Source organism: Polypterus senegalus, chromosome 11, assembly GCF_016835505.1.
Source record: "Polypterus senegalus isolate Bchr_013 chromosome 11, ASM1683550v1, whole genome shotgun sequence".
Classification (NCBI taxonomy): domain Eukaryota; kingdom Metazoa; phylum Chordata; class Cladistia; order Polypteriformes; family Polypteridae; genus Polypterus; species Polypterus senegalus.
Genome location: NC_053164.1, coordinates 30,121,746 through 30,144,821, shown reverse-complemented (window position 1 = coordinate 30,144,821; position 23,076 = coordinate 30,121,746). Strand labels below are relative to the sequence as shown.

The window sequence follows — 23,076 nt, the reverse complement described above, 5'->3', positions numbered from 1 at the left end:
ATTTCTCTGAACACAAAACAGGTCTGTGCAGCTCTGACAACAGCAATGTTATTAGTGACACTGTGAGAATGTGAGAGTGGCTTCTGTTTTTATTTAATCTTACACACTATGCATATTTTACTCTTTATGTTATCTACCAGAAAATCTATGTCATATTTTAAATTGGGTATCTGTTTTTCTCAAGGGATCTTCGACAAGATGAACTCTTCTGGGCATACCCTGATGATCAAAGCTTGTAGGCAGAGCTGTCCATCACCAGAGCTGCTAGCCAGTTACCTGTGTGTAACATCATGAAGTACAGAACCCCATGTGTGCCTTTTGGCATAAAGAACAGCCCAGCCGAAACACTGAGAGACAACTGAGACATCTGAGATAGTCCATCCACCAGGGCGTTGAAGATGCCGTTCATGGGCTGATTTCTGCTCTTCGTTGTGATCGCTAAGGGTCACTGTTGCCCCTTAAACCAAACAGACAAACACGCAGAACTTTTCTTCTTGTAAAGTGCCCTGCAAGCACCACAGCCACCAATTAACAGGCAAATAATCAAAATAATAATAACCACAATTGTCTCTCTATCATGAACTGGAGTTTTTTATTGGGCAGAAACATTTTCTCCTGGGAAAACAAAAACATTGTAGAGGGTCAACAACAATTGTGTTTGTCTATTTTTTGCACACCACTCTCTATAATTATTTAGTTTATTTATGTAGTGAGAAGGGGCGGCATGGTGGTGCAGTGGCCTTGCAGTTAGGAGACCCGGGTTCGCTTCCCAGGTCCTCCATGCGTGGAGTTTGCATGTTCTCTCTGTCTGCATGGGTTTCCTCCCAAAGACATGCAGGTTAGGTGCATTGGCGATTTTAAATTGTCATGGGTGTGTGTGCCCTGTGGTGGGCTGGCGCCCTGCCCAGGGTTTATTTCCTGCCTTGCACCCTGTGCTGGCTGGGATTGCCTCCAGCAGACCCCCATGACCCTGTGGTTAGGATATAGCGGATTGGATGATGGATGGATGTAGTGAGAAGTCAAGCAAAATTGGCTAACTAAAAAGATTACAATATGCAAGCTTTCATGGAAACTCAGGCAAGATGAAAGGTTATTTACCAAAATACAGCTTTATGAGCAAAACACCTGGAGCAGTACTTGAAAATTATACTACTGCATGTAATGTAAAGGACGTGTTCCAAATAGGTGGAGGGCATACAGAGATGGGCTTCACTTTTGCGACAGCAGACATTTCTAATGAGTTTCATTTCATTGCATGATGTTGCGTATTTACTGTCCAGTAGCCATATGAACGTAACCACAATTTAGTTCATCTCAAACCATACAGCTACTATCTCAACTGTTAAATAACTGAACGTTGGAATGTTTGGTTAACAGTTACTACATACGTCAAAGTTAGTGAGCCTCTGTATCTGTACAGTTATGGCCAAAGGTTTTGAGAATAACACAAGTGTTGGTTTTCACAAAGTTTGCTGCTTCATTGCTTTTAGATTTTTTTGTCAGATGTTTCAATGGTATACTGAAGTAGAATTACTTGCATTTCATAAGTTTCAAAGACTTTTATTGACAATTACATTAAATTTATGCAAATAGTCAATATTTGCAGTGTTGGCCCTTCTTTCCTTTTCAAGACCTCTGCTATTCAGCCTGGCAGGCTGTCAATCAACTTCTGGGGGTTTAGATTTGAGGATTTTGATTTGGTGAGCTGAAAGCAACCTTCATTTTTCTGGGTTAGCATGTTTTGGAGACTTCCAAAAAGAAAAAGAGAAAAAAGAACTACAATTTCACTTAAGATGTGACAGAACCCACGTGGACTTTGTGTGTTGCCTGTGGTTGAGGAGTTTTTTTCTGCTTGTTATATCTGTGTACTGTACATGTTGGTATGTGGTTGCGCTGTTTTTGCCATTTATGTTTTATATAAGTAATTTAATACATGTACATGTATTTTCCACTTTGTATTTTGCTCCTTCTTGTTTTATTAGTATTATTTTAGTTATATTATTTAATCTATCAATACTGCAGGAATGGGAGGTTGACCTGCTATCTGGATCAAACACATCACCAAAAACATGGTGATTTATACTGGGAAAGGGTGAAGTGTTAAAATAGGCTTTGCAGGGATCACTGAAAATTAGTACTTATGTGTGTGTTTATTAATCTTAGGGTGTGACAGTAGACCAACCCATAACAAACTTAATAAGTTCCACTAACCTCATGTTAATACAGGTGAAGTGGGCATGCTACAGCCATACAATAATAGCTCACACTATAGTGGCACACATGGTAGTAACATTGCCACACAATGGATAAGCAGCATTGTTCCTGATTTATCACCAGACTTACATGAAATAATGACGGAAAAGGCTTTGTCTATAAGTCACAAGACCATTTTGTTCTTAGGGCCAAATGAAGTTTGCCATAACTTCTGCCAGCAGGGCAAACACCCACTTTGCATCTGATGTTAATCATACAGTACCTCATAGTATTTTGGTGGAGCATTGTAACGGCAATGACTTCTTCCCAGATCAAAAGCAATCTGCTCCAGTTTGTCTTCTTGGGACAGCCTCGCCACACTCTTCTCAATGAAGGACATCACCCTGAAATACGGACATCCAGAATCATAAAATGAGAGAGAGAAAGAAAACGAAAGGTCTATTACTTGTGCTATGTGTTGTGCTATGAGAATGGAACCCCAAGAGGCAGATCCACCATGACATCACTGATGAAGGACCATCCTCTGACTAATTTTTCTCGCTGAAAGCTAATGTCCTTCAGAGTCATTAAGTTCTGCAGTGTGCAGTTCATCAGTACTATTCAGATTTCTCTTTTCTGTTTGTTCTTTTTATTACTGTTTCTGGCTTTCGCATTTTGATTACAACTGGATTTGTTTGCTTTGGGTTATCTTATTAGGCAAAACAATTTTTGATTTTTTTTGTCTCCTTATCCCCTGCCTTGTCTGTTTATTGTTTCTTTTAATTATTTAAATAAATTATTGAAATATAATGAACAGTGTTTCATTTTTTGTTTGAAAGGCCAGAGGTTTTCAGTTATCTTCTCCCCTGAATGACATTTTTGAGCATTTTTGAAATTACTGAGCCTTAAATGCCTGCCGTTTGAGTTTGGGGCCTCTTCCTTGATGTACTGTCATGAGTTAACATTACAAATAAAATTCAAGAAGGATGCCTTTTTATTATAACAATTGATTTGAGGCCCACCACATGAGCCACTGACCTCTCTATGGCAAGACTAAATGAATCTAATAGAGTAGCTTCTTTTATCTGTCATGCTCATTTACATAACATAGTCAAATATCATTTAATTTATGCCACTCAGCACACACATAAATAGTATTTTTTCAATAGCATACCTATGTCTCTTAAAATTATTTAAATATCCCAATATAGATAAAAAGATTTAAAAAAAGTCTTACATGAATATATAGTTCGTAGAAATGCAACATCTTATGTGTTTTTTTATCAGAGAAGAAAATATAAAGTGAAAATATTATATGATCTCATCTCTAATTTAAATGTGCTGGTACAAATAGAGACACAGTAAGATTTTTTTCTTTACAAGGACATTTTTGGGTAATTATGAAATTACTTATTGTGATTATTTTCGGTGCTTCTTTATTCCGTAGATTGGCTTGTTGCTGTTCTTTTTTCTTTATTTGATAAGCAATTAAAATGTAAGGAACATTGTTTCATTTTTAGTTTGAAATGCCAGATATTTTCAAATGACATTTTTGAGTATTTTTGAAATTGCTGAACCTTAAATGCCTGCCATTTGAGTTTAGGGCTAGGCTGTCTGGGGTGTGGCCATTTCCTAGTGAAGACTGGTCCAGTTTTTCTTTATTCTGAGCCTTTTTTTGCTACTTTGGTGTTGTCAAATCACAATAATATATGTCCCCGCTATCTGATAATTCTTTCACAAAAGAATAGTCTGGCTTGCTTTGGTCTGAAATCTTGCTATTGTACAAGGACAGAGTGGCCCTTATCGATTCTCCTTGCCTTATTTTCAATACCATTGCTTACAGTACCTTAGGCCGTGTGCTTGGAGTTCCTTGCTCATCTTCAGCTCCTGCAGATCATCAATCTCACGAAAGATGAAGAAGACATCTTTACACTCAGGATGAGTCTCAAAGAGCCTAAATATTAAAAAAATAAAATAGAAAAATTAGACTCTTCGCTTTTTCACGACATTAATGTCAGCAAATAGAAAAAGACTACAATAAAGCCATTCAGGCTCAGTACTCTGTAGTGATAACAATTCTGATAGTGACTCTGGTTAGCTTGCTTGTAAAAGTGTACCTCCATTACTTTGGTCTCTGTCTAGAGGTCAACTAGAGTCATTACCCCTTATACTTTTTAAAGGGCTTTGTAAGCTTTTGAGCTTCTTCTATTGCCATCTGTGAAACAGTTAGCCGGATGCCAGGAGTTGTCACTTGTGCCATTCTCTTTTTTGGTCATCTTTTCATTTTTCTGGGTGGGATTCCCTCTACCATTGGTTTGGTTAGGTAGACTTTATCATCCCAGACTGAACTTTGTTTGCAGCAGGAAAGTACAAAAACACAGGACACTGTGACACAGGTACAAGAAAACAAACTAAGACACAGTATATGTTAGAAATCATTCAAAAGCAGTACTCACACCTACAGGACTTGTACAAAAAAGAATAATTAACTTTAAGAGTGCACAGTACTTATTCATAAACCAACAGGATCCCTACAACTACTGGAATTCAAAATGCTTATGAAATGAAGACAACTTAAATCTGCTCCTTACCTCTGAATCAAAATTTTCAGCCTGATGGCAACAAATGAAACTTTAAGAAGAGGATGGCTACCGTGTGACAAAACTAAGTCAGCCTTCGTTCATACTTGTTTGTGGCTACAGCACAGTACCCCAAAACCAATAGTTTTACCACTAATTTTTTTTAGCCACTTTATGTTTGCAGTGTTAAGTTATAATTCCTCTGCCGGCATGTGCTTGTCTGCACTGGTTTGAAAAATGAATTACCAGCTGTTGTCCATGGGCGGCCATTTATCCCAGCCAGTACCCCCAGGCTGCCAGAGGGAGCCCTCCCTGCGACATGAAGATGCCCCAAATTCCAGCAGGTCATCATGGACTATAGAGTTTTCCTGTAAAGCCCTGCTGGATAATGTCAGGACCACCAGGGGTCGCTCCAGGGAGAACCAGGGACTACTATTTGCCCTACGCCCCGGAAGTACGTCCGAGACACATGGACAGGAGGAATAATGTACTTCCGGGGTGAAGAAAATGACTTTGTATCTGACCCGGAAGTGATAAGGAATCATGGACTGAAGGATGGGAAACACTTCCGGGTCAGGAACTATAAAAGGACTCTGGGAACTCCCAGACAATGAGCTGAGCTAGGTGGGAGGGTGGAAGCGTGTCTGGGAGAGGAGGATTGATTATTGTTTATTGGAGAATTGATTTATTTATGAGTATTGTGGAGAGGAGGTTGCTTTGTGCACTTTATTATTATAATAAATGTAAACTTTGGACTTTTACCTGGTTTCTGACGTATAGACTGAGGGTTCAAGGGGACAACAAAGCCCTAAACTGTCACACAGTGTAGACTTCAGTCTTTCTAGGGGACCATAGTTATACTCTTAACTTGTTTACTGCCATCTCTATGACATTTGTGGTCCAGTGGCGTAATTTCAAATTTGACCACCAGAAGATTGTCGCATGAGCTTTAAATGATCAGAGTAAGGGAGTAACAATATGTAACAAACCAACACGTATCACATTCAAGTTTAAATTACTGAGAAATGATGGAGAGTGGCATGTATTCAATTATAAAAGAAAAAACAGGAGAACAATTTACCACATTTTGCTGGAGTTGTTGCAATGGACATCACTTTTTATTAAGTAATGAGGCATCATTTAGTAGTTAGAAGTAGTGATGAGTGAAACAGGCAAGTTTCGATTTGCATACAGCTCCACAAAACTGACACCAAAATTCGTTATGTAGGCAATTTCACAATTATCTAAAGTTAGAGGATGGACAGATATATAGATGGAGGTTTTCATCCTCATGAGCTTCTGACTCATGCATGAAATTTCTGTAACGCTCATCTAGGTGGCCCCAATAAACCATGGGACCCCCTCTGACATGGATACTTAGCTGACCAGTCTCGCCCTGTATGTTATTTGATTAGCCGACTGACTCCAGTCTGCCAGAGTTTTACTTTCTATGAGAGCTTTCTTCAAATTTGGTGTTCACCTCCTGAACTGTAGAAAATTCTGATATTTCTACATTTCTACTTCTTCGGTATTATGAGAAAAGTGTTGGAGATCTAAAGCTTTGGACAGGTCAGTCCAGTCTTCACATCTGACTCACTTTCAAAGCATTGAAGAATATCAGACTAATCTGGATGAGATCAGACCATTCCAACCATTTAACAATCCTCATCAGTCTCAATTTGCTGGTGATGAACAAAACAGCAAGTTTCGATTTTAATATGATTATGTGAAAGTGACACTAAAATTAATTTTGTACTTGATGTTGCATTTTTGAAATGTGAGGACCCTAATATTTTTTGGAGTTAATAAGTTTTTTGTTTAGGGACTAGAAAACAAGTAATACTGGTCCCTAAGTCCTTGTTCACTCCTCAATTCTATTTAAGTCTCTCAATCACATTACTTTGGAGAAGCAGTGTGCATACATAGGACTAAATTAAACATTTTAATCAGTTGTAAATAAATGCAAGAAAAAAAAAAGCATTGGTAGCCATTTTTGTCCCATGGCTCATTTAATGACAATGCTGCATGACTCCAGAGGCTTTTACTCCTCTTGTACATTTTTAATATGAAGTGAGGCATTGTTGGAGGGCCAGGACTTTGAGGACTTTTGCGGTTTGCGAGAGCACTTAATTGTATATAGCAGAATGTCCATTAAACGTGTGTTGGGTGAGTTGAACGTGTCCGCCTGTCTGTGTCCGGGCCACTAACAACTCTATATATATATATATATATGTATAAGTAACAAGCTGTGAATTTTACACATTAATAGACACTAAAACGCACGTGTTTTCTTTACAGGAAATTCTCATTACATGAAAACCCCCTGACATCCCCTGACTCTGTCGTTAGCATTACTGTCAACCAGCTAACGTCCTTTCTCATTTCTTTATTCCTATAAAATCTGGAGCGTTCTCCACTTGACTTTCTCATATATGTAGAGATTATATGTTAATTGCATGAATATTTCAACTTGTGAAACAAAACATCTACCTTTTCAAATTTCAAGTTTATTAGATAGTTCTTTTACCTGATTAGATAAATTTCCAATTGCAGTGTTATTTTGTGTTTGTATTTTCTTTGCATTGTTGATAAGTTAAATAACAGTTAAAAATAACAATACATTGCAACATAGTTAATAGACTTTTAATAAATAAGATGAATAATTAGGTATTCCCAGAATTATATATTATTCTTGCCCTTTAACTCTTTCATTCTGTTTATATGAAAAATCAGAGTGTAAACGTGTGTGCAACTGATTCATTTTCTTCTGCCTTTGCGATGCTCTTTGCTTTTTAACTCTCATTTTCAAATAAAAAATTAAATGTAGGTAATAATAAAAAAGATTGGGCAATCTAAAAATTATGGAAAACAAGAAGAAATGTGCATTAATTCACAAACAGTACAAAATTGATGAAGGATCAAACCATATATGAAATACAATTCGTGGAATTAAACATAAGGACAAAGCAGTAAATGTGTAGCGCAAATCAGAAAGGTATGGTATATAAATTTCACAATTTTCAATTTTAAAGAATAATTACACTTTAATTAAAAAGGATCTCTTACAGGAAAAATGATAAAACAATTATTTCATTCATTGCAATATAATTTATTAAATTAGTTCAAACAATCACTGTAATTACCGATAAAACAAATTTCTTTCATTGACAAAATAACGTGTAACAATGAAAAACAAACTTACCCACTGTTAGCGTTCATATGTAGCCCATCATACGTGATAAGTAGTAAATGCTAATACTTACTAATGCTGAATTGTATAATTTTATCAATGAATTAATAACCTTTCAAAGAAATTCAGAACCAGCACAATGAAAAAAAATTTCACAAACACTATTTAATCACTGAAAGTACTGTATTTTAAGCACAAAATCAAAAAAAGCAAAAAGTTAATTTCAACAAAGCACAGCTCAAAACAATTGTGGAGCAGAATTTGCTTTTATAAAGACAGCAACAGGTACCTAAATGTTGAAACAGAATAATTTGTTTAGCAGATAAACCTGCTTCAACAATACCACCACTGCCCCTCACATCACATGAAAACAGCCTGGCAGCCAGTCTGTGTGACAGACGGCCGGGGTCCTTGCCCGGTCGGTTCGCCCTTCTGAGGAGAGGACCGGAGGAGAGGACATGTCATCAGCAGTACCTCCTCCGGGACACAAGAGGGCAGCCCCCCTGGGTTGAATCGGGGTCACTGAAGCTCAGCCCTACTGGGGTCCGTGGCCACCGACAGGGGGTGCCTGGACAGCTCCGGAGCCTTGGCATGCAGCATTTCCGCCACACCTGGAAGTGCTACCCGAAGAGGAGCTGGATTCCCATACAGCATTTTCGCTAGACCCGGAAGTTGATCGGGGACCACGTGGTGTAGTGTAAAAGAGACCGCCTCACTCCATTCGGAGAGCCAGAGTCGGGAGGCAGAGGACAGAGCTTGCGGGAGAGGAGTGGAGGCGGCCAGAGAAGAGAGGAAAAGAAGAAAGGACTGAGCACTGTTGGTGATTTGTGTGTTGTGTGGTGCTGTAAAGCAAAAGATGAAAATAAAAATCTGTGTGCTCTGGACATTGGGAGTCGTATGTCTGTCTGGGTCGAGGCTGATCTTTCACACCTGCTGCACACTCCTGGCGAACAGGCGGTCACAGCATGAAGCAACAGACATTTTATGTTGATATCTGTGTGAAACCATTGCTTTGTGTGCTTTTCAGAAAATTGTGTTTTTTAGAAGTAATTGCGCCCTTGCTGCTCTTATTTTCCTGTCAGCAACCTAGGTCACAATGAAGAGGTTGCTGCAAATGATCTTCACTGCCATCTGATGTCGTAATGGTTCTCTTCCCGACAGAGATGCTGTGTGTTTTCATGGCTATTCTTTTGGCCATGTCACTACTTACAATGAGAAGCACCCGAAGCCCAGGCAGCCTGTGATACCAATCCATGGATCGCATTACATGTGTCACAGCACAAGTTCTTGACTGAGACCAAGATCAAGATTCAAGGACCAGTGTTCAACCATTAGTACTTCATAGATATAAATATTGAAATTAAATCACAGGCAGATACGTGTGAAATGAGAGCATGTAAATACTTTCAGACAAGACTAAACACTATTCTTCTTGAATCAGTGAAACAAATTTTGTTTGAAGTGGAACGCAATTTGTTTTCCATTCTCCAGTTTTACGAAAATTGTTTTTTTTTTATCAATACAAAATTGAGGAACAATAGTTCAAGCACAGAGACAACATTTTTAGATGAGAGTCCAAGGTTGGGAGGAAGAAATGCTCAGTATACTGTACATGTCATATCCATTAAAGGGCACAGAGCTCAAAGACGTGGTGCCAAGCATGGAGATATGAAAACAATTAATGAGGTGAAACCTTATAAAAAAGTACCTACTGTGATTTTGTTATATTGGTTAAAAGTTCAACAACTGGGAAAGGGGTGCCTGGTATAACACATACTGTACATGTTTTAAATCTGGGAAGGAGTTTTCTGGGAAACACTTTGAATGTGACATATGGGTTAAGTCGTATGTCATTGAGCCTGTCATGACGTCACATACAAGAGAAGTCATATCTCAGTGTACAGCCACTATAAATACAGCCAACTTGTTGGAAGGTTTGCAGCCATTTCTCGGTTATCTACTACAGTGCTGCCATCTAGTCGACGGCCATTGATTTTTTTTGGTCGCAACAGCTTAAGGAAAATAGTGTTCTAAACAGAATAGAAGATTGCTGATGTTTTGAAACATCTGACAGTAATGACAGTGATCGAGATAGTGACAATCAATTAGATGACATGGAACCTGTAGGCTCTGGTTTAGATGTAAGTAGTATAATGTCAGGCGGCTTCTGTCAAAATTTAATCCGAGTTTGATTGATGAGATTAAACCACGCCCTTTTTAATCGAAGACCGGAAGTCCCGCCCCCACCCACCATCTGTTGTTAGTTGACCTTTGATGACCTTTCAGGAAGTCCCCTCCCCCACCACCGGTTGTTTTGTTGACCTTGGATGACCTTGATCCGGGCCCCTGTTGATTAATGACAGGAAGTCCCCACCCCAACCACCGGTTGTTTGTTGACCTTTAGCCCAGCCATCTGTTTTCCCCAGGAAGCTGTCAAGGGCAATTTGATGGATGCCCCCACCCTCCTTGAACCCCCACCACCCCCCCCTGCTTGGCCACCTGCATTGCCCCATCTCACTAGGGCAAGTTCAGACATGCCCAAGGGCTGCCTAGGCCCCCCTTGAACCCATCACCAACCCCCACCACTTCCCAGCCACCACCCCTCTTCCAAAGACAAGTTCAGGCATGCTGCAGCCGGTCCCAGGACAAGTTCAGGCATGTTCCTATCCATACCCAGACTGAATGGCCTGCCTAAGCCTCACCGCAGCACATGATGTCTGGCCCCTCCACTTCCTGGGCCATTTTTCGAGGACATACACACACACACACACACACACACACACACACACACACACACATGCTCCGTTCCTGCCAATATTGCTTTGGGTAAGAATCCTTATATCTATGTAACAATTATTTTTAAAATATCTATCTATCTAATCGATGCTATATCATTTGTATGCCACTTTTTATTTTTTACCTAAGCCCACTTACAGATCAAGCCTTTTCACAGAACAACAGCCATCTCACAGACAGGCTCTGAGTTTAAAAAAAGCCTTTCAACATCGCACACAGAAAGACAAGCAGTCTCTGCGCAGCCCCGCAGGCACACTGAAATACAAGCTGTCCGGCTCTCAGATCAGACAGCCCCCCGCGCGCTCGCGAAATGGTCAGGGCCGAAGCTCTACGCAGCCTCCGAAAAGATACGTAGCTGTAAACTGCAGCCTGTATGTCCCTGCAGCGCTGACGAGGATTGATTCAGACCCTACTGAAGCGTGCGCGATTGTCTTAACACAGATGCCAAAACCCCACCTCCCCCGCCCGCTCAGCGCTGATTCAGTCCAGGAGCGTACATGCTTTTCATCAGCTGAACGTAAGCCCCCATCCCCATGCGCTTAGCACTCAGATACACAATTCAATCCCCCGACGCATGTTTCTTAAAAAGTTAAAGGCTTTCATGATAACGTGTAAAAAACGTGATAACTAGTTCGCTATAAGTCCTTTAAACATCACACAGTTAAATAAGATGCAGCAGTTCCCTTTTAAAGCACATTGGAGACGTCTAAATGCTAAATGAATTAATATATTTATAATTTGTATTAAAATCGATCTAAAACCAACCCTTTTTCTACCCCTGTTAATCCTCCCCTCATGAAGAAAGGCGTTTAGTTTTTTCTAAAAGTTTGAATGCCTTAATCAGAGCGGATATCTCGGGCTGTGGTCTTTGGGGAATCGGTGGCACTTCCGCATCATAAACGGCCTGAGCCGCTGATGACCTTTAACCTCGGAGCAAAACAGAATGCGTCTGTTTAATCAAATCTACCAGTTACAACGGAATCTATTAATCAAATTCGGATAACCCTTAACTTTGTGACCGGAACAAAATTTTTGCAAAGGTGAAAAGGTCTTGCGGAGATACGTACAGATGTTTAAACAAATCTATTAACCAAATTCCTGACTTTTTTAGCGTCCGCCGAAAGTGGTGCCTAGACACCGGACAAAGGCCATTATACGGATGTCCGATTAAAATGATTGGGGCACATTCCAAAACACCCAGCTTTTTGGGTCTATAAAAGTGTTCAGACTGGTCCATTACTCAGCAGGCCGTTAATACTGAAAGAGGACACCGAATCTCGTCGGAAACATCAAGGATCACGGTATGGCATATTTTTGATTATTATATGCGCCAAACAAGTATGTTTTTAGAAAACGGATGGATGAACCCTTATATTTTATTCTTACTATGAATAATTTCCAAGTTTATTCTCAAGTGCGTGCGCGCGTGCGACTCGTGTAGACGCATGAGCGTATAATATAAGATGTAGCATTTATATCCATCTATCTGCGTGTACGACGATTAATGTACAAATTCATAGGACTGAAGCAAACAATATTAGCTTTTTCATACCGAAAAGGGCTTTACAATCAAGTAGTTTTGTCTCGGCGTCTGAAAATTCAAACAGAGCCTCTTCTCTGAGAATACTCAGGCATGGTTTAAAAGCGCAGGCCGGTTGTGTATCAGCGCTGGCGTAGTAAGAGGTCAGTATTCTGAACTACGTACAGAAGGGTCCCGTTTGTGAAATGCGTACTCTTTCGAATCGGGCTTACTGTAGCAGGGGAATGTCTGCACCAGGGTCCGCATGTTTTAAAAGTCTGGGATATCGAAACATTTTAACTTTATAAACTCTCATTTGTTACAACCGGTTGGAGACAGCCTCCAATGATGAACGGGATCCAGGAGCATATATCGAATCGAATGCTTAATAGACATAAGGCAGCTGTGTTTTCATTCATTTCGCTAAATGAAAAGTAATTATTTTAATACGGAATAGTAGCCCCACAAAGGCCGGGTGATTTTAGACGTGAGTAATATAATTAAGTTATTTTTAAAAGTAATCCCACACTGCACAAGAGACAGATTCCACGTGTGTTTTAGGATTTGCTGCGGTCAGTGATGATTTTAATTTTTCCTTAGCTCATTTCTATAACATAGGAGCCTTTTGACAAAGGAAAACTCTGTAAATACACTTGTGCATTAAAACGGAGATTTAAGAAAGCAGGTTTCTACCTTAAGACAGATTACTCACCTTAACCCAGTTTTGTACGTGCATGTAAAAGCACTCACTGTTGTTACACTAGCACAAAATTGATATTTTCTGTCTACTCAAAAACTAAAATTATTTCTATTAACACAGGTGATAACTGGAAAGCATTTTCACTATTTTTAATTAAAAAGTTAAACAGAAAAGCTCAATTATGATTTTTGTTTTGTCATGCTAGGGTCCTAGGGTGACACTTGTGCCCTTTATACTCTCTTATGTAGACCTTAACACATATTCTTACCAAAATAGTTCATCACTTCCCAATTCCTGTAACTTCAGGTAATTAGACAGAGTGAGCTCCATAACAGGCAAGAGAAAAGTATTATAGGTCAGATACACAGAGCCATAAAACAAAAGCACTGAACGCCACACAACCTGGTATTGCTAGATGTATTTTGTTACCTGGAGAAAGAAGAAAAAAAAAAAAAAAAACATTTTTAGTAGTCACGTAAAATGACCAGTTGCTTTAACATGAAAATAAAACATCTTTAGAAAATAAAGCATCTAAAAGCATCTTTGTAAAGGACCGATTTTAAAACATAAGAAAAATCCTTGTTTCCAAAAGAGTTCTGCCCATTTTTTCCAGCAGTTTTCTTGACTGATCTCATTTTAAATGATAATAGCCAGTATAAAGTCCGTAAAGGAACTGGGTAGGAACTGGAGACATCTGATATCTTCTAGCATATCTTTTTTGCGAACAGAGTTTTCATAACAGTTTTAATCGAGCCCTTAACGTTTTTTTGAAAGTAGACCACTATTACCAATATGTCCTTTTTTAAAATTAATGATATACCATAGATGCATATTTTATTATAATTACTTAACTTTTATCAACTTTTATCTAACTCAATATTTATTTTTCTAGTATCAGAATGTAGTTCAAGTTATTTTGTTTTCGGTTCAATAGATGTATTTTTCATATTTGATTCTTTGTTTTTCACATCTTTGGCCCCTTTTTGTTACTTCGCGCCCCCTAGGGGGCCATCCCCACAGTTTGAGAACTACGGTTGTAGGGGATTATTTGTAAAACGCTCTGTGGCACTTCAAGCTAAATTAGATTTCCTTGGTTATTCAGCCGTTCATCGGTGTTCCATTTTTGTTATAAATTGTATTTAGTCTCTCTTTATTTACTAAACATTTTATATTTTGAATAGAAAACAGTTATTTTGTTCAGGCTTTAATTTAAAACCGCATTTTCATCAACAGGCTATAATCACTTTGGTACTTAGGATGCTTTGTATAATACAAAGTTTTAGAAATTCTGTTAATGCTTGGTAATAGCCTTCCATTTTACATCAGTTATGAACCCCTGAAAATAAGAATGGTTATAGTAGGTTATAGGAGCCTGTACACTACAGGGCCGATGATTAGGCTTATACTGGACACGTTAGGCAAATCAGGATGGACATTTTTTAGTAAATAGTTACATAATATTATATGTGTTTTACAAGGATTAAAATTTTACTAAAACTTTGTGGTTTATTCTTTCTTTTAGTTAGTCCAGGTTACATAGGACAGCTATCATTGAAAACTGCTTTTCCCTCTGTTTGTGAAAAGCACCCTTGGTTTTGGTAGCATTCAGGGTGAAGGGAATGTAAGTTTAAACTGTGATTCCAAGAGTCAACAAGTGTCTGCAAACGTCTTGAATACGAGTCAAAGGACCAGGGTTTGTGCAGGGATCATAGTCAGGGGCAGAGTTACGCTAGACATTATTATTCCAAAATGTAACATTGACTCGCCCATATCACAAATATAAGATAGTAAAACTAAAATTTACAAATACTAAGTCACAGAGGAGATTAAAAACATAATTAAGACCGGATCAACAAGGGATCACCCCAAAATCACAGCACACTACAACAGAACCTACGTTTTCTGAGGTATATTATCAGCTAAACTGTCATCTGTTTACCAGTTCCACGGGTTGCAAAGAGTTAGGGAAAACGTTATTTAACATCTGCTAGTATGAGGCTGATTAACATGAGCGGTTATTGTTAGAATCTTATCTGGAACTAAAAGTCAGGTTTGTGTTCCTCCTGATTCAGGAAGAATATTAAATATTGGAGTTTAGAATATGAACTAGACTGGTAAGGACATTTATGCCTAAATAAATAAATAAAGTTAATTATGAAATAAATAATTACATGAAAAAGTGGATTTATAAAGGAGTTATTACAATTTGAAAAACTGCTGTGATGTATAAAAAACATTGATAGGTGACAAAACCAGCACGAAAAGAAACCTTTTGAAATAAATAAGCTTTTTTGACATGCGTAGTCTGGAATAGTCTGAATATGTCTTAAAGAGTTCATTTTTTAATAAAACAAAAGGCAAATTAAAAATAATAAATAGTAAACCCGAATAAAACACAGAAGTATCATTTAATGATATCAATTAGTGTTAAGTATTATCAAGCACCGGGATCTATTTATAAGGATTATTTAATTTAGTTATAAACAAAATGATTGGTTGCATTTTGCTTTGAAATTAACAATAGTTTGATACCGCTTTAAGAATTAGAATGCAAGACAAACCTATACACTTAATAACAAATATTTGGATGCAATAGGAGTATCTCGGATCTCTGTTTTATTTTAACCTTTTGACAGGGAAGTATACCACCTATATTGAAAATGAACAGCCGACATGCTAACGAAATAGATATAATCGAAGATGTTTTAGAATATGGACCTGGGCACTAACCCATGATTCTGACCAACTAAAGGGTCTTTACTTAATTGTCGAACTTCCTGTGGGTGCTATGGATCTCGTAATGGAGAGTGCAAAAGATTCTAGAATCTTTACTCTGTAATGGTCCATATGACGGAGATCTAGCCTGTGTCCACAGTGTTAACCAGTCATAGGACATGATGTTCAAAATTCACCTAGGGTTTTTCAGAAGAGATAGGACAAGTGCGGTGTGTGTTCTGTATTCTCTTTTCTGTATTAACTATTCACAATGACCATACTCCCGAGACCTTAGGTTTTTTTATGCAGAAGTACATTTCACAGACCCGAATAAGAGACATCCATCAAAATGTTCTTGACACAAAGGAGGCCCAATCAGGCCGGTGGGGTGGGAGTCTCTTTTCAAAGAGTCTTTGCCCCAAGCGCCTGGATTTGTTGGGCTATAAAAAATTTTTCAACGACCCTCCATCCTTGACGCGAAAGAAATTAGGGTTAGAATTTAAAAATCAAATGGTACTTTATTGGTCATTTTCAAAAACAATATTAAAATTGAAAGAGGTTTTACCAACCACTTCAAAACATATTACAACTTAACAGCGTGATTAAAAGCAGACAAAAACTGGTGATCTCACCGGTACATTCAGTTCAGACACTTCATCTGATTTTCCAGGACGTATACCCATAAAACCTTAAAGGTCCATCAGACCTATTAGGTCCATAAAATGGCGTTTAGAGAAAGTCTCAGCTATTTCAGGTATTTTTGAGTAAGAGTCAGCATCCATGTTATGAAAGGCTTGTACAATCAACTCTGAATAGACTGTTCATTTTTCCAATCATCGACAGCACTTTGTACAAAGGCGTGAATCTGGTGAAAAGTAGAAAGATGTTGAAGCAGCACAGAGTCTTTATGACTAGACTCCTGAGCCACGGTTTGTGGAAAACAGACAGCCGCTGTTGCTGAGCCGGTCAGTGTCAAACAGACACGTAGGCCGTGTCTGGCTGGGTTGGTCTATTAAACATCCCTGCCCGGTACTTTTTAGGTGCCTATGCGTTATTATATCCGGCAGAACTGTAATCAAACTCTTGAACAGCTATTGAGCCTTTCGAAATGTCTCAATCAGGGTCCGTCAGTTTGTTCAGGGGCCAGGTCTGCATAATCCCATCCTTGGGTGATATGTTCCAAACGGCTGGTGCCTGTACCAGGTCATCCACGGCCTGAATGGCTATCTCCTCACCTGCTAGGAGCCCTGGAACATCATTAGCAGATACAAAATGTCAGGTACTGCGCGTTCTCCAGGAAACGATCCGACCAATACATATCACCATGGGTAGGTACCTGAGGCTCAGGATCCTAGATCTGGTCAGTTCAAGGCATAAGAAGGTCTGGCCAAGAAGATTGGTCTGGAGGTTAGCTGTTAGTCGTAGAGTACTCGGAGTCGGGCACGATAGCCTCAGGTCAAAACAGGCCATCGTAGGTGGCCGTCTGGTCCTTAGACCATCATGCCTGATCAGGAGCATAGCCGGAGAGATGTTGATTGTTAACCGTTCAAAAACACGTTGTTGAAAAATTTTTATAGCCCAACAAATCCAGGCGCTTGGGGCAAAGACTCTTTGAAAAGAGACTCCCACCCCACCGGCCTGATTGGGCCTCCTTTGTGTCAAGAACATTTTGATGGATGTCTCTTATTCGGGTCTGTGAAATGTACTTCTGCATAAAAACCTAAGGTCTCGGGAGTATGGTCATTGTGAATAGTTAATACAGAAAAGAGAATACAGAACACACACCGCACTTGTCCTATCTCTTCTGAAAAACCCTAGGTGAATTTTGAACATCATGTCCTATGACTGGTTAACACTGTGGACACAGGCGCTAGATCTCCGTCATATGGACCATTACAGAGTAAAGATTCTAGAATCTTTTGCACTCTCCATTACGAGATCCATAGCACCCACAGGAAGTTCGACAATTAAGTAAAGACCCTTTAGTTGGTCAGAATCATGGGTTAGTGCCCAGGTCCATATTCTAAAACATCTTCGATTATATCTATTTAGTTAGCATGTCGGCTGTTCATTTTCAATATAGGTGGTATACTTCCCTGTCAAAAGGTTAAAATAAAACAGAGATCCGAGATACTCCTATTGCATCCGCAATATTTGTTATTAAGTGTATAGGTTTGTCTTGCATTCTAATTCTTAAAGCGGTATCAAACTATTGTTAATTTCAAAGCAAAATGCAACCAATCATTTTGTTTATAACTAAATTAAATAATCCTTATAAATAGATCCCGGTGCTTGATAATACTTAACACTAATTGATATCATTAAATGATACTTCTGTGTTTTATTCGGTTTACTATTTATTATTTTTAATTTGCCTTTTGTTTTATTAAAAAATGAACTCTTTAAGACATATTCAGACTATTCCAGACTACGCATGTCAAAAAAGCTTATTTATTTCAAAAGGTTTCTTTTCGTGCTGGTTTTGTCACCTATCAATGTTTTTTATACATCACAGCAGTTTTCAAATTGTAATAACTCCTTTATAAATCCACTTTTTCATGTAATTATTTATTTCATAATTAACTTTATTTATTTATTTAGGCATAAATGTCCTTACCAGTCTAGTTCATATTCTAAACTCCAATATTTAATATTCTTCCTGAATCAGGAGGAACACAAACCTGACTTTTAGTTCCAGATAAGATTCTAACAATAACCGGCTCATGTTAATCAGCCTCATACTAGCAGATGTTAAATAACGTTTTTCCCTAACTCTTTGCAACCCCGTGGAACTGGTAAACAGATGACAGTTTAGCTGATAATATACCTCAGAAAACGTAGGTTCTGTTGTAGTGTGCTGTGATTTTGGGGTGATCCCTTGTTGATCCGGTCTTAATTATGTTTTTAATCTCCTCTGTGACTTAGTATTTGTAAATTTTAGTTTTACTATCTTATATTTGTGATATGGGCGAGTCAATGTTACATTTTGGAATAATAATGTCTAGCGTAACTCTGCCCCTGACTATGATCCCTGCACAAACCCTGGTCCTTTGACTCGTATTCAAGACGTTTGCAGACACTTGTTGACTCTTGGAATCACAGTTTAAACTTACATTTTCACCCTGAATGCTACCAAAACCAAGGGTGCTTTTTCACAAACAGAGGGAAAAGCAGTTTTCAATGATAGCTGTCCTATGTAACCTGGACTAACTAAAAGAGAGAATAAACCACAAAGTTTTAGTAAAATTTTAATCCTTGTAAAACACATATAATATTATGTAACTATTTACTAAAAAAATGTCCATCCTGATTTGCCTAACGTGTCCAGTATAAGCCTAATCATCGGCCCTGTAGTGTACAGGCTCCTATAACCTACTATAACCATTCTTATTTTCAGGGGTTCATAACTGATGTAAAATGGAAGGCTATTACCAAGCATTAACAGAATTTCTAAAACTTTGTATTATACAAAGCATCCTAAGTACCAAAGTGATTATAGCCTGTTGATGAAAATGCGGTTTTAAATTAAAGCCTGAACAAAATAACTGTTTTCTATTCAAAATATAAAATGTTTAGTAAATAAAGAGAGACTAAATACAATTTATAACAAAATGGAACACCGATGAACGGCTGAATAACCAAGGAAATCTAATTTAGCTTGAAGTGCCACAGAGCGTTTTACAAATAATCCCCTACAACCGTAGTTCTCAAACTGTGGGATGGCCCCTAGGGGCTAAGTAACAAAAAGGGGCAAAGATGTGAAAAACAAAGAATCAAATATGAAAAATACATCTATTGAACCGAAAACAAAATAACTTGAACTACATTCTGATACTAGAAAAATAAATATTGAGTTAGATAAAAGTTGATAAAAGTTAAGTAATTATAATAAAATATGCATCTATGGTATATCATTAATTTTAAAAAAGGACATATTGGTAATAGTGGTCTACTTTCAAAAAAAACGTTAAGGGCTCGATTAAAACTGTTATGAAAACTCTGTTCGCAAAAAAGATATGCTAGAAGATATCAGATGTCTCCAGTTCCTACCCAGTTCCTTTACGGACTTTATACTGGCTATTATCATTTAAAATGAGATCAGTCAAGAAAACTGCTGGAAAAATGGGCAGAACTCTTTTGGAAACAAGGATTTTTCTTATGTTTTAAAATCGGTCCTTTACAAAGATGCTTTTAGATGCTTTATTTTCTAAAGATGTTTTATTTTCATGTTAAAGCAACTGGTCATTTTACGTGACTACTAAAAATGTTTTTTTCTTTTTTTTTTTTTCTTTCTCCAGGTAACAAAATACATCTAGCAATACCAGGTTGTGTGGCGTTCAGTGCTTTTGTTTTATGGCTCTGTGTATCTGACCTATAATACTTTTCTCTTGCCTGTTATGGAGCTCACTCTGTCTAATTACCTGAAGTTACAGGAATTGGGAAGTGATGAACTATTTTGGTAAGAATATGTGTTAAGGTCTACATAAGAGAGTATAAAGGGCACAAGTGTCACCCTAGGACCCTAGCATGACAAAACAAAAATCATAATTGAGCTTTTCTGTTTAACTTTTAATTAAAAATAGTGAAAATGCTTTCCAGTTATCACCTGTGTTAATAGAAATAATTTTAGTTTTTGAGTAGACAGAAAATATCAATTTTGTGCTAGTGTAACAACAGTGAGTGCTTTTACATGCACGCATACAAAACTGGGTTAAGGTGAGTAATCTGTCTTAAGGTAGAAACCTGCTTTCTTAAATCTCCGTTTTAATGCACAAGTGTATTTACAGAGTTTTCCTTTGTCAAAAGGCTCCTATGTTATAGAAATGAGCTAAGGAAAAATTAAAATCATCACTGACCGCAGCAAATCCTAAAACACACGTGGAATCTGTCTCTTGTGCAGTGTGGGATTACTTTTAAAAATAACTTAATTATATTACTCGCACGTCTAAAATCACCCGGCCTTTGTGGGGCTACTATTCCGTATTAAAATAATTACTTTTCATTTAGCGAAATGAATGAAAACACAGTTGCCTTATGTCTATTAAGCATTCGCTTCGATATATGCTCCTGGATCCCGTTCATCATTGGAGGCTGTCTCCAACCGGTTGTAACAAATGAGAGTTTATAAAGTTAAAATGTTTCGATATCCCAGACTTTTAAAACATGCGGACCCTGGTGCAGACATTCCCCTGCTACAGTAAGCCCGATTCGAAAGAGTACGCATTTCACAAACGGGACCCTTCTGTACGTAGTTCAGAATACTGACCTCTTACTACGCCAGCGCTGATACACAACCGGCCTGCGCTTTTAAACCATGCCTGAGTATTCTCAGAGAAGAGGCTCTGTTTGAATTTTCAGACGCCGAGACAAAACTACTTGATTGTAAAGCCCTTTTCGGTATGAAAAAGCTAATATTGTTTGCTTCAGTCCTATGAATTTGTACATTAATCGTCGTACACGCAGATAGATGGATATAAATGCTACATCTTATATTATACGCGCTCATGCGTCTACACACGAGCGCACGCACGCACTTGAGAATAAACTTGGAAATTATTCATAGTAAGAATAAAATATAAGGGTTCATCCATCCGTTTTCTAAAACATACTTGTTTGGCGCATATAATAATCAAAAATATGCCATACCGTGATCCTTGATGTTTCCGACGAGATTCGTGTCCTCTTTCAGTATTAACGGCCTGCTGAGTAATGGACCAGTCTGAACACTTTTATAGACCCAAAAAGCTGGGTGTTTTGGAATGTGCCCCAATCATTTTAATCGGACATCCGTATAATGGCCTTTGTCCGGTGTCTAGGCACCACTTTCGGCGGACGCTAAAAAAGTCAGGAATTTGGTTAATAGATTTGTTTAAACATCTGTACGTATCTCCGCAAGACCTTTTCACCTTTGCAAAAATTTTGTTCCGGTCACAAAGTTAAGGGTTATCCGAATTTGATTAATAGATTCCGTTGTAACTGGTAGATTTGATTAAACAGACGCATTCTGTTTTGCTCCGAGGTTAAAGGTCATCAGCGGCTCAGGCCGTTTATGATGCGGAAGTGCCACCGATTCCCCAAAGACCACAGCCCGAGATATCCGCTCTGATTAAGGCATTCAAACTTTTAGAAAAAACTAAACGCCTTTCTTCATGAGGGAGGATTAACAGGGGTAGAAAAAGGGTTGGTTTTAGATCGATTTTAATACAAATTATAAATATATTAATTCATTTAGCATTTAGACGTCTCCAATGTGCTTTAAAAGGGAACTGCTGCATCTTATTTAACTGTGTGATGTTTAAAGGACTTATAGCGAACTAGTTATCACGTTTTTTACACGTTATCATGAAAGCCTTTAACTTTTTAAGAAACATGCGTCGGGGGATTGAATTGTGTATCTGAGTGCTAAGCGCATGGGGATGGGGGCTTACGTTCAGCTGATGAAAAGCATGTACGCTCCTGGACTGAATCAGCGCTGAGCGGGCGTGGGGAGGTGGGGTTTTGGCATCTGTGTTAAGACAATCGCGCACGCTTCAGTAGGGTCTGAATCAATCCTCGTCAGCGCTGCAGGGACATACAGGCTGCAGTTTACAGCTACGTATCTTTTCGGAGGCTGCGTAGAGCTTCGGCCCTGACCATTTCGCGAGCGCGCGGGGCTGTCTGATCTGAGAGCCGGACAGCTTGTATTTCAGTGTGCCTGCGGGGCTGCGCAGAGACTGCTTGTCTTTCTGTGTGCGATGTTGAAAGGCTTTTTTTAAACTCAGAGCCTGTCTGTGAGATGGCTGTTGTTCTGTGAAAAGGCTTGATCTGTAAGTGGGCTTAGGTAAAAAATAAAAAGTGGCATACAAATGATATAGCATCGATTAGATAGATAGATATTTTAAAAATAATTGTTACATAGATATAAGGATTCTTACCCAAAGCAATATTGGCAGGAACGGAGCATGTGTGTGTGTGTGTGTGTGTGTGTGTGTGTGTTATGTCCTCGAAAAATGGCCCAGGAAGTGGAGGGGCCAGACATCATGTGCTGCGGTGAGGCTTAGGCAGGCCATTCAGTCTGGGTATGGATAGGAACATGCCTGAACTTGTCCTGGGACCGGCTGCACATGCCTGAACTTGTCTTTGGAAGAGGGGTGGTGGCTGGGAAGTGGTGGGGTGGTGATGGGTTCAAGGGGGCCTAGGCAGCCCTTGGGCATGTCTGAACTTGCCCTAGTGAGATGGGGCTAGGCAGGTGGCCAAGCAGGGGGGGTGGTGGTGGGGGTTCAAGGAGGGTGGGGGCATCCATCAAATTGCCCTTGACAGCTTCCTGGGGAAAACAGATGGCTGGGCTAAAGGTCAACAAACAACCGGTGGTTGGGGTGGGACTTCCTGTCATTAATCAACAGGG

General features: G+C 38.8%; 1 protein-coding gene across 1 annotated transcript in view; it reads right to left on the bottom strand.

Annotated features, from left to right (window-relative positions):
- Positions 1–23,076, bottom strand: part of xgb (x globin) — a 112,217-nt gene that overhangs the window by 19,573 nt on the left and 69,568 nt on the right. Inside the window, exons 2-3 of the mRNA XM_039768270.1 lie at positions 4,040–4,147; positions 2,477–2,597 (exon numbers count right to left, since the gene is read on the bottom strand). Coding sequence (XP_039624204.1) covers positions 2,477–2,597; positions 4,040–4,147 — 229 coding nt within the window. The remainder of the gene's footprint in view (positions 1–2,476; positions 2,598–4,039; positions 4,148–23,076) is intronic.